General features: G+C 39.0%; 1 protein-coding gene across 3 annotated transcripts; it reads right to left on the reverse strand.

Moving 5' to 3' along the window:
- Positions 1–1858: 1858 nt before the first annotated feature.
- Positions 1859–7600, reverse strand: ranbp3b (RAN binding protein 3b). Of its 3 annotated transcripts, XM_010776805.1 has the most exons (8): positions 7498–7599; positions 5375–5430; positions 5226–5262; positions 5047–5124; positions 4865–4936; positions 2509–2574; positions 2227–2319; positions 1859–2007 (listed from the first exon to the last, which is right to left on the reverse strand). In XM_010776805.1, the coding sequence occupies exons 1-8, from the start codon at positions 7517–7519 to the stop codon at positions 1874–1876; spliced, it is 558 nt and encodes a 185-aa protein (XP_010775107.1). In that variant the 5' UTR covers positions 7520–7599; the 3' UTR covers positions 1859–1873. The 3 variants fall into 3 exon arrangements, with proteins under 3 accessions (XP_010775107.1, XP_010775108.1, XP_010775109.1); XM_010776806.1 differs by lacking the exon at positions 4865–4936 and having other exon boundaries at positions 7498–7600; XM_010776807.1 differs by lacking the exon at positions 2227–2319 and having other exon boundaries at positions 7498–7600.
- Between the last annotated feature and the right edge of the window lie 5428 nt (positions 7601–13028).

Consider the following 13028-nt stretch of genomic DNA (forward strand, 5'->3'; position numbering starts at 1 on the left):
TGTGCTGCTCTGATGCTAGTTCAGATACTTGGCATCTCATCTCGGGTGCAAGTTCATCAATGTTTGGGGTCAGACTCTGAGCTGAGGAAACCCTCAGGATNATGGTGCCCTGCTCAAGCGGTAGTGGGGGACTGGCACCTCTCCAGTTACAAGTCCACACTCTGTTCTTGATCCTGTGCTTGACACGGAGGTCCCCACTGAACTGTCTCATGGCATCACTAACCCCTAAAATGAGGGGTCATCCTAAGTGGTCTAAGAAAAATGGTTAAATGGACTCATTCTATATCGCTTTACATATGCAAGTCATCATTCACCCATTCACACAGAGGCAAGGGCTTCCATGCAAGATGCACCTGTTCAAGGAAGCTAATATTTACACACACATCACACAGCGTTGGCCATGCCATTGGAGCAATTACGGGTTAAGGACACATATGGCGCTTTTCCACTGCGAGGATCTAGCATGGCTTAGGACACGCTTAGTTTGGCCCTTGGTAGGCCAGGCTCACTTTAAAGTGGACCTACCATGCTATATTTGAAAAATATATTGGTAGGGACCAACCTATACCAAACATGTCTGTGAAGTTTTTTTTTTCAAAATACCAAACAGATCACCCATTGTAGCCATCCCTCATACTGCTCAAACCCCTCTTTTGAAGCCCTGTTAGAGAAACGCAGATCTTGGGTCCTTAGCTTGAAAAAAAAGAAAAGAAGAGGAGGCGGAGCTAATGCCTTATCAGAATTCTACCGGAGATAAAGTTAAATTATGCTGTGATACAACGCCATCCGGTTCTAAACCCCATCAAAGATTATTTCTGAAACAGTATGGAGCTCAAATGCTTTTTCTCTTGCAGGTTTATCACAAGGGGAGTTCTTTTTTGATGTCCTGCTTTTTAAACACATGGGCTCGACAGCAGCGGTTTTCAAAGTGTGAGGCGCGCCTCCCCTGGGGGGCGCCAGAGAGCTTCAGGGGAGGCGCAGCGGGAGAAAAAAATAAAGAGAAACAGTGAAATCTAGCTCGTTAACATGGATAGATTTTTAGTGAAATTACCTAAAGGGAGAGAGGAGACAGCGTCTGGCCACCCCAGTTGGCAGCTTTGTTTTGTAATAAAAGTTGTGGCTCATCGGACATTTATGAGAGAAAATCCCTAATGTCCGAGTGCAAGTGAATGCAGCACAAGACGCAAGCCTTGTAACCCCTGCCCCAGCCCTGGCGCGAGTGAGGAAATGTGATTGGCGGCGATTTAATTTGAACGGGACGGCAGAAAACGAGAAGCATTCGGTCCCAAGTACATGGAAGGAATGAGGTATTTGCGGTCTTCAATGACAGAGAAGAGACTGTGAAGTTTGGCTTTACTGCGTTGAATCAAAACGCACTAAAGCTTTACATCTTAATACGTTTGTGAGGCGTTTTGCTGAACAAGATGGTAACCGCCGCATTTAGCTGTTATAGGCATGCCAACTTGATGCTCTGCTCATGGATGACTCGATGAGCATAACAAACTATTAAGATGATGACCTTACGTGTGTAAATATATATTTTTCTTTGTGGGGTTCTGCCCCCAAAAAAGAGTTTTAAGTCCTTAAAAAGCCAAATAAGACGGTGTGTAAAACTACACTGCCCAGCCAAAAAAAAGTAACCACTTTGATTTAACTAGGCCAGTAGGTAAGGGCATTCCACTGGATAATAATACCCCTGCATTATAGCAACAACAACAACAACAACAACAATAATAATAATAATAATAATTGGGAGGGGGGCGCGGCTGTTCTTATGTTCTCTGAGGGGAGGCTCACCTTCCCACACTTTGAAAACCCATGGCTTAGAGCATTGTCTTATTCCTTAAACAAAGCCTTTACTGACTGAATGGCATTAGTTGATTAATACCAAGCTACTCCTCACCTGTGATTTGGTCAAAGTGTGCTCCGTGTTGTTCAGGAAGAGGGACTGGGAGCCAGGGGCCCCATCTGGTGACTTTTTCACACCGTTGGTTCCACAACTGGAATCTAAATCAACAGACAGAAAGGACAAAGAAATTATACTTTCTTTTATTTTTACCATCCGAAAGGAAATGTAGCCACATGCTGAAAACAGACAAAACAATTGCACATTGAAAGCTATCAATAAAGTTAAATTAATGATCAGACAAAGAAGATTTTGATGATATTTGAGAATGTTTTATTAGTATTAACTAATGAGTGCAGGTGACTCCAAGCTGCACTCACTGGACTCTATATGTGATTTAGAGGGCGGCGCCTGGAGAACTGCAGGGCGGAGGACACTGCGTTGCTGCTCCTTGGGTTTCTGACTTGGGACGCCTGCAACAGAGCCAACTTGTCTCATACGGTTTGACACAATGAGATGTTCTGAGTCTAAATGTTCAAGTCTAGATGTACCATTTTCATTTATAAAAAGGGTCATATGAAAAGGGTGCAAATAAATATGGGGTTTCTTTTTCAGTTTGAGAAAATATTACACAACGAAGGCTCACAACCTCAAACACCAACCTGAACTCGGGGCCTGTCCGTGTATGAGGGTTGGCGGCTTTAAGCGGAATCCAACGGGCTTCTCCTCTGGTGAGACGGAGGAGAAGAAAAGGCAGACATTAAAAAAGGATCCAAGAGTGACACAGCAACCGTTCCTTGTGTCTTTGCCCCCTTCCAACCATAGACCCGTTACTACAGCAACCCTTGTACAGCCTCCAGATTTCCAACATGGCGGGCTCTACGGCCTTTGATCTATTTCTTCCTCTGACTCTCCATCTCAGTGGCTGTATTAGCCCGACGTGACCTGGCCCTAATCAGTGCTAAATTAGAAAGCCGAGAGCTCTTACCCCTAACGTTTATAAGATCAATACCCTGTCTACTGAACATTACTTATTTTGGGCATTTTTAACTTAACTAAGGCAGCAACATTTCCTAGGATATGGCACACTAGACACAGTTGTGCAGTAGGAAATGGCGACTACAAAAGTAAAAATGTCCAATTAAACTGAAATGATCAGTCTAGTAGAGTTGACAAACCTAGTTTTTCAAACATTGTTTGATTTAATAGTGTGTTTATGTATGTATGTATGTATGTTGTTTATGTATGTATGTATGTATCTATTTATATAAGGACCATGCATACAAATACATTCATCTCAGCAAAGAGAAGAGATGCAATATGCCAGATTATAGCTAATTTCCATCTGTGGTTCTCAGGCAGGTTCATAACAATCAATAAACAAATAATAACATTGCATGATCTCTATCAGTCAAACAATTTTAAAACCTAACTATATCTTTGTTTTCATTTCCAAATAAGTGCTTTATGCACTATAATAAACAGTAAGTCAAAGGCCCTGTCGTCTCTGTTAGGCTGTGTTAACTGGTCACCAATGACAACTCTTAACAATTAAGATGGTTGCAGGAATGCAATCTACAATGTAATATAAATCAAAATCCAAAGTTAAATAACACATTATAACACAGAAATATACAATTTAAATAATTCACAAAAACACATTCATTGTTGTTAAAGTCCCACTGCAGTCATCATTTCAGAAACTTTAAGTTTTGTATTACTCCCTCTAATAAAATGCACATTTTGAGTGAACTGTTTAAATATTGGACGTTTGACCCACAGGGGATACAAAACCTTAACAACTAATCTGCTCATCCGGGTTGAGGATCTAACGTCAGATTTGTATTCTTTTTTAATACAAAATAACTTTTCTGGGGAAAACTATTATACAAGTAAGGTCTACATAGAAACCAGCACCAAACACACCCTATAACAATCCCTCATAAGATATTCATCTGACATGTCACTAAATAAACTGCAGCCAACTACCAGCACATGACACAATAGCTCCTTATAATATCAAATCCTATGCACCTATCAATATTTAAGTACCTAGTTAATAAATGTGGCTCATAACTCTGGCTTAACTCTGGCTTAACTCTAAACAGAATAGAACTACGTTATGTTCCATTGTCACGGGTCATTAAATGTTTCTACAAAAATAAATCCTCCTCTATATTACTGGGGCTTTTGTGAAGCAAGCTATATTGGTTTCAACACTGACAGAAGCCAACCAGACAAATCCAACAAAAATACTTCACCTCTATCTGCTGGGTATATTATACTGCATATTCTTTTTGCACAACACGAGACAAACTCACGCAGACCACTACTGCAGCCGTACATTTCTTAGTATGTGTAAAAGTACTTGGCTATAAACCTAAACTCATAAAAAAAAGAAAGATAACATAATTATTTTAAAAAAAGAAAACCTCTACCAGAAACAAAACCAACCAGCATGAACGTTCACGGGAAGTTTCTTCCAGTTGTAATGTTACATGATTTATACTACATATTAACGAGGGAATTCAAGAGAATACTTCTGTATTCACATTGATTTATAATTTTTAATAATTCCTAAAAGTATCCTCTCATGCCTGGGGATCTGGCTGTCCATGTAAGTGGAGCTCTGCATTCTGTTACTGTGCATTTTCCTCCATCCAAGAATAACATCAGACCTTGACGGTGGATACTTGAAGGGCTAGCTCAGAAGTAAAATTACCACATGTAGATGGACTAGAGCTGGTCAGATTGAATAGCGTGCATTTGCAGAAAGGGTGTACACAAAACATCTTATTTGCTACTTTTGATATCTAAACAGAGAATAAACACATGCTCAAAATATATTTTAGGACATAATACTAGGGCTAGCAAAAGTTGTTGTTTATCTCTGAATTGTGTTGTTTTTTTTGCCTTAGATTATATGTTTGAACTCTGTGTTTAGTCAAACTAATATATTTAAACTGCAGAGGGCCTTTAAGTTGTGAAAAGAAGCAAACAGTGGTCTGGATGGCTCACCTGGCTCAGAGTCAGAGTTCCCAGTTGGAGACTGGCAGAAACTTGGGGGCATGAATACATTGTTCTTGGGAACTGCAAAGTAGCGAAGAGGCATTGCACTCAGCATACAAATCAATGTGTACACCACAAGCAAGAAACAGGAAAAAAAACTAATTCTGTGTTTAGTCACCACGTGCCCTTACCAGAATGTGGGGGTGGGAACGATGAGGTCCGTTCCCTTTTCACAGGGGGGCAATAGCTTCCCTCGTCTTTATCTGAATCTGGAAAAAGTAAACAAATATTTGTATTGTTGCAGTTCCAATAATTATATGAGAAACAATAATGTTAACAAATAAAGTGGCAGTTTGGACATTAGATGTACCTTCTCCATCCTCTGCACTTGAGCCCTCTGCAGATCTCTGAAAGTAAAAGTTGTCCAGACTGAATATCAGTAAGAAAAAAAAATCTTCAAAATTATAAAATATTGCTTCACTAGCATCAAGAATAGAGAAACTGCATAGAGAAACTTACCTTCTGTGCTTTATCTTTTTGGAAAACAAACACAGCAGGCGCTAGGGCAGGCTTGTCTGTTAAGAGAAGATGTAGGCTAGTCACTTAAGCATGAACTTAATGTGTACAGGAATCCCATCTGTTTGATTACATGCCTTACACTTGAAAACAAAAAAGCTATCATACCCATTATGGGGCCTTAATTATCCTCTCAAAAGTAGTTACACAATGACTGTTGAAAAAGCTAGAATGTTTAAGTGCATTAGTATTGATATCATTTGTATTGATTTGTTTTTTATAAATCAAACACCAAATGTTATGGCACAATGAGACATGTAAGGTAATAACACACTGTGAAAGTATCATCCAAAATATATGTATACTTATGTCCCATACAGTATGGTAGACATACAAAAGTGTGCATTTATATAAATACTTCTTGTGAAGCTTCCAGTGAGAGAAACACTATTGTTTAAAGTTTAATTTAATGTCAGATTTGGCTCTGTCCAAAAATAAGTGTAAAAGAGGGAAGTGTGAGAACAATATGACCCAAGAAAACACATGTCTAGAATGGTGAAAAGCATTACGTCAATGTCAGACAGTCAAAAGAAAGAAACTCATTTAATCTAGGCCTGCAGTTCATCATGCAACCCTACTAGGAAACTAAACAAATCAGATCCTCTAATACAAGACAATATGAACAGATTTTAAAACATTATGTAAATCCAAATGTAGTACACAGCCACCAAACTTTCAATCATTCTGCACTTCCAAATAGCTAATGTATCTACTTTTTTTTTTTTTATCAAAATGTGGACCTCATTCAGCTCATCGCCAAATATTGTGTTGGTGCTTCAGGGTTTTTTCATAAATGACCAAGAATAACAATCGCCAAGCAAGGTTAACAGTTGATGTCACCTCAGGCCACTTAATGCGTCTACCTTCACACTGTAACTCATAAGATGTGTAATCCTATAACGTTAGCAGACAAAGGTTTTCTCTGTCTAGGTTGGGCCTATTACACTAAGCAGGTGTAGCATCGTTGTTAGCCTTGCTGGGGCATAAATGTATGCGTTAATGGACAAAAAGCCAACAGCACATTGCCAGAATTATTAACTGGACTAACATTCACCGTCTCAAACACAACACCTCATGGCTATTACTAGCGGCCTATGTAGGAAACGTGCATAATGGCAGAAAACAAGAACATGTGTGTGACCTATATTAACATCCAGCTTTGTTTCTTTCTGCAGCTTGCAATCCGCTATCTCTGCTAATGAATGTAAGAATTCCTGCGTGCAACACTGAGAATCAGTGCAGGAAATTCAAGCAACCGGAGATGCTCCCGGCTTATGATAACCAGCTAGCATTTACACTATCTGACCCGTACCAGCAAATAGTCGGCGCCACTGGTTGTTTCCAAAAGCCCCAAGCCTAGCTTAGCTTACTGACTATAGTTAGCTTGCTAATGCGCTGCATCCCGCATGAGTCATCTTGCCAGACAAGCAAAGGCAACAAGAATATCAGCTAAATTGCCCAGATCTACCTAATGACGATCAGACTGGGTCACATTAAATAGATACATATAAAGAAAGCAGCAATTACACCAAAGCATTGGCTCCTAGCTAACGTTTTTCACTCTACGCGCCTAAATGAACGTCAGGCAATACTGCCACTGAGAGCTAACCACACCAAACAAGGATGATGTCGTGCTTTAAACGTTGCCTATAAAGTGAAATATCACTATATTTGCTTTGTTACAAAATGTGCTTTGAAACTTTGGCGTAGAAAGATGTTTGTGTATTCCCCATTAGATGTTTTGGCTTAACACAAATGCCAAAACACACTGACTATAAATAGCCGGGTGCTAGCGTTAGGAGGTAAGCCAGCTAGAGGCAGGCAGCATTCGAGGGCGTTCCGAAGCATTCCAGATATTAGCCACCGCCCAGCCGTTAGCATTGTTAGCCTGCTTGCTAACGTTGTAGTCTTGTAATTAACGCCGCGGAGCTATACTTCACCATAACTCACTATAAACACACGGCCAGGCAGCGTCACATCAGCGATCAAATGTGCAGACAATATATATTCACAATTTATAGCGGCACAGTAGCTGTATTGTTTTTCTCATACTGCCACTTACTCACCTTCGTTTGCCAAGTCCGCCATTTTACTTCGACGCTCACACACCCACAACCCACCGCGCAGATAATACAAGTTGAGGCAGAAATGTTTTCAGTGGCAGAGCACATTGCCTCCGTTTACCAATACAGTGAGCGACCCCCTCCTCTCTTTTGCCCCCGTCGGTAAGACACAAACATACTATTTGTCCAAGGCTGTCATATGTTCATGTTTGGATTGAAGCACGTTTCAACCAGACATAAATAACTACTTGGATAGTAGCCTACTATCAGTGGTGGGAGAAGTACTCAGATGTGTTACTCAAAGTTAAAGTAGCTTTTTAAAAGTACTTTGTTACAAGAAAAAGTATTGCATTCACCTATTAAAGGTACAAAAGTATCAGCATCAAAATAAAGTACCAACAGTAAAAGTACCCCTTGTGCACAATGGCCTATTTCAGAAACGTTGAGTGACCTGGTTACTATTACAATTATTCATTGATCACAACTGGTAAATGTAGAGCTAATTTGAATAACTTTATATAGCTACTGCTGCTGCTGCTGCTGGTTATCTTTACACATAATAAGTATATGTTGATGTATTCATTGATTTAGATTTTGTATGTAGTAAACAAAAGCTATCAAATGAATATAGTGGAGTAGAAAGTACAATATTGGCTTCTAAAATGTAGTGGAGCAGAAGTAGGCCTACTGAGAATTCTTAGATATAGATCGTACAAGTATCTCTTAGGTACAGTACTTGAGTACATTTATTGTGTTAATATCCGCCATTGCCTACTATTAAAGCAACTCTTCATGCCCTATGAAATATAGTCTAATATGTTGTGATAATAAAAAAAAGTTGCACACATAAGGTTGCACTAAGTGGCCCAGAAAAATAAAATATTTTTTATTTAGTTTGTTTATGACCTTGGAAAAAGTACTCTCTAACTCTGGGGCCATCTCATAGCCTAATTTTCCAAAGCGGATGGGGTTTGTTGAGTTTCATGGAGATAGTTTAGTTGTCATCATTATTTTTGTTAGCAAGATTGATGTAAAAACAAAATACAAACAAAAGCCTTTGAGGCCTTGAGGAATGAGGCACATTTTCAGGAGGAATAAATGCTGGTGGCCACAGTGCAGCAATAATGGATCTTAAAGAGATGTTCCCAAGAAATAGCTTAAAAAACCGACAAAAATAAATACCCCAAGTCAGATGTGAAAGTGGAAGTAAGTCAAAGAAAAGTTGAGTCATAACTAAGTCATGAAGTAATACATTCATGCAGTGTAAACAACAATGGGTTATTATAGTCTTGGATACACAGCACCACAGACAGCACTTTTGTCTTGACACATTATACACTTGATGACTTATGTACATGTTTATCATGGACATTTACAAAAGGAATTTCAATCCAGACATAAATCTAAAGCTCTCAGTAGGTGATGGCCTTTTGCAGTCATTAAACAGACTTAATTAATTATACCATGTTAATGTTGTTAAATCGGTGTTTCCATCAAAACACTGTGTGTTTTTCTTTATTACAAACATGTTGAATACATTTCCTTCGTCATAAAACGTTTAGAACAAAGGGAGCATTGTTTACTCTAGCTTGTAGAGTGTCCCTCTCATTTACTGTTGCTATAGTGCCTTTAATAGAGGGTTGCATGAATCCGATATGAAAGCATCGTGGACTGTTTCGCAATGCAGATTGTTCCCCAGAGCAGTGAACTCAGAAAAGACACTGATCAAGCCCAGCTATAGGTTGGTACAATAGCAAGCATAAATCTGAATTTCGACCCCTTTAATATTTTCCTCACATTACTGCCCAAAGTTTGTTTTTATATGGATATTTCCAACATTGCATGTTGTTGTGTACACTTTGAAATACAGTAATCTGCTGCGTTGCATGTCATTCTCTTCAGCTGCCACCAGAGGGCAACAACATTTAATGCTGGAGGTGAGCCTCCTTTATACTCAAGACAGTCACTGTATATTATTCTCATCAGCTTGTTTGAAACACAGGAAACACCTCAGCAAAGCTATAAAGTTACCACACAAGATGAGTTATTCCCCACTTGCAATGTGTTTTATGGCTGTGCAAAAGTTTGACTTTGGTATATTAAGCAACAACAGCTCCCACGCAAACACATATGAAATGCTTCTATTAAAAAGTGATTATGCAGTTAAAGAAGAGAAGAGTGGGCATACAGCATATCATGCATAAACATAAACAGTTGTTTGCCTTGTTAGTTCAACTATGGTTAAGGAACAGTGAATAGAGGACATTTCATAAGAGCTTTTATTGCACAATACCGACCAAAAGTTTTCTGCAAGATTCATATTTAGAATCTCCCTTTCAGGCACAACTCAAACAAGCCACTGCATGTGTTGATGATGTTTGCCACAAAAGCCATCATCTGTCAGGGGAGCTTGGCTTGTGCTCCGAGCCAAAACAGTTTCACTTCTTTCCCTTTCTGTCAGCGAAGCTGTTATCCAATGTCCACTGTCAATCAGAGACAGTCAGCATTTGTATTGGTTGCAGGCCAGGGAGCTAAACTAAACTCTATTGATACTCCAGATAAATGTTTGTGCATTTTTGTTTTGCCAGACAAAATTGTCTGTGTAAACATCCCGTGAAGCAGATATCCAAACAGAGTCTATTACATTGTTATAACGATGAAAATGTGCTGCATCAGACACTGGACAAGCTGACTTCCTGTTCTGCTTTGTGTAATATGTTTATAATAATAAAAGCGGCTTTGAAGTACAGTTACACCACTTCATACACACTCTGTTACATATACACACCTATTCTTCTTCATGACTATTGTAACTAAAACCTAAAAATATACTCCAGGGGGAAATTTGACAGAAACACAAAAGTAATTATGATGCCCACATTCTTTCACAAAACCCAAAACCATCTCATTTGTTGTGTGGTGAATAATCTGATTTTATCTTTTGAACTAAAGAACAAAACTTCTGGTTGGAGCTAAACAACAACTGTGTGATGAATACATTTTTGAACAGCTCTAAACATTTTAAATGTAGCTAATATCTGAGTACCTGTTAGATATATTCTTGCTGGGAATAAAACTGCAGAGGTATAATGCCCGAAATGTTTTTATAATTATGCATTTGTGCAAACAGAAGATGATGCTTGTTAATGTTTAATGTTGTTTTAATAACCTCTGTCTAAGATATCTGTTGGTTAGGGAAAGATCGTGTCCTAATTTTAAGTTAGCACATATTTGTTGCTTAATTTCTTATCTCACAAACCCTGTTCTGATGAATATCTAATGAAGTATGAACTGTGAAAACATCTCTTCAGACCTTGTGCTGAATAGTGGTTGTACAAAAAAAATCTTGTCTAAAAAGGAAATACACCCGATTGCAGAAGTATTTACAACATCGACCTTTCATACTGCAGCAAGTATTCTTGTTTTGCATGCATATACAGTTTACAACTGGATGGCTGCAAAAAGAGTAGATACTAAATCAGTATCATTTTTCAATCTACACTCTGCATGTCAGAGATCTGTCTTCATCTCTGCTGTGCTTTTTTGTACTGCGTGCCAAAGTAAAGATACTCAGACACTGATAAATGATTTCTGGGATATGACTTCTTTCATTAATGTAAAAACGACAGCAACGGCAAAGCGATAAAACAACATATCATATTGTCTGAAAAGAATGCTGAAGACAACACAGTGTCCTCATACTGCCTGAGTCCAAGTTCCTTTGGCAGTGGACCATCATCTCCTGACAAATATTCATTCAACCATCAGGACATTTTGAAAATGCATCGAATCCAGGAATAGAGATTACAGTCTTTCTATGTTAAAGGTGCCATATTATACTTTTTGGAGTTTTTTTTTCCTTTTGTGTGTTTTATTGATTTTGTTTGCATGTAATTGGTCTGCAAAGGCTCAAATCCCAAAGTTCTCTTCAGAGGGAGTTTCTCTCCCACACATTTCCCCCCTGCCTGAAACGCCTCCATGGGATTATTTTGTTGATTTGGGTAACATCACTATGTAAACCTTGCGCTTTTATTGGCTAGCGCTCCAACACATTGTATGTGATAGGCTTAAGGGGCGGGACATCTTTAAGTGGTTGCCCAATCAGAGCAGGCCAGCTAACCAATCACATCAGACTCTGGTTTCAGACAGAGGGTGAAAAGAGGTGCTGCAACACACACAATATGAGAAAAATAAAGCACTTTTTGAACATTAAAGCGTGTAGACTTTCCACAGTAGAGGCACAAAATACAAATATGATCTCTGAAAATGAGCATAATTAGGCCCCTTTGAAGCTGCAAGTGGTTTTTCCCAGGAATATTCTGATCTTTTTTATTTTGTACTGTGATTGAACGGACACTCCTAGCAGGGATCAAGAGAATCACACAAACAGACTGAGACAATAAGAAAATTAAGAGCACATTTAATATGAATTGCTTTGATGCGTGAGTGGCACCTGGGGCACAGTCGTGTGTTCTTGAGTAGAAGTGTAGCAAACAACTCAAGTTAGCACCAGTATCCTGCAGGCAAAGGAAATGGAGAGGGCATGTTCATGAAACGCCTCATTAGGCCTTAGAAGCATGTTTTGGATGTGAGTAAAAGCATAAACAGGGAACAGCGCTATCCAATGTCCACTCGAGCCCTCAAGGCTCATTAATATCTGTCAAAAAGCGTTCAACAAAAGTCCACGAATGAACACTGCAGCCTGTTTTTAGAAGTTAACAGGAAAGGCTTTAGGTGGTTACGCCATATGCTGACAGTTGTTTTTATTGCATATCTTTTCATCTGTCAGATCACAATGTGACTAAAGGAAGGTTTTTAATATGTAATTCTGTAGAAATTATGTTTCATACAATAGAGGGGGGTTCTCCAGAGAATACTGGCAGTGCAACTGAGAAATTCCACTGGGTTTTATAGTATGTGCGTCATTTGTCTCAAATACTTTAAAGGTTTTCATTTGTCGTACAGCTGAGCTTTATTGATTCTGAGATACACTGTTTATGGCCTGATAAAACCTTAGTGTGTGCCATCCATGGGGACTTCCACACAAATTAAAAGTGAACACTTTCACATCGATACTGTAAGACAACTAATGTTTGGTTAATGTCAAACAGTCTATGTTTGATACTTACAAGGTATCAAGAGACAGTGATCACACATTTTCTTTGCATACAATAATGTACAGCTTAGAAACTATTCTACAGCAAGACTGAAACGTGATTGAAAAAGATTTAACACGTTATGACATGTTATAGTTTTTTATATGGAAATATTGAGGATGTCTCTCAAATTAAATAGGAAGTCATACTGGATTTTAGTGTTACATACTGTAAACCATAATTTTGGTGAAGCAGGTTCCAGTGCAGGGGCATGATTGTGAGGGGGACTAAAGCGGAGATGCTGGGTATATTGGGAGAAGGATGCTGCTGAAGATGCCAGGCAATAGGAAAGGAGGAAGGTCAACGATGAATAGGGTGAGGGGGGAGATGCAGATGGTTCCTGTGACCGAGGGAGATGCAGAGGACCGGAAGAGATGG

The sequence above is a fragment of the Notothenia coriiceps genome, unplaced genomic scaffold (genome assembly GCF_000735185.1).
Source record: "Notothenia coriiceps isolate Sejong01 unplaced genomic scaffold, NC01 NC01_scaffold00017392, whole genome shotgun sequence".
Taxonomy (NCBI): domain Eukaryota; kingdom Metazoa; phylum Chordata; class Actinopteri; order Perciformes; family Nototheniidae; genus Notothenia; species Notothenia coriiceps.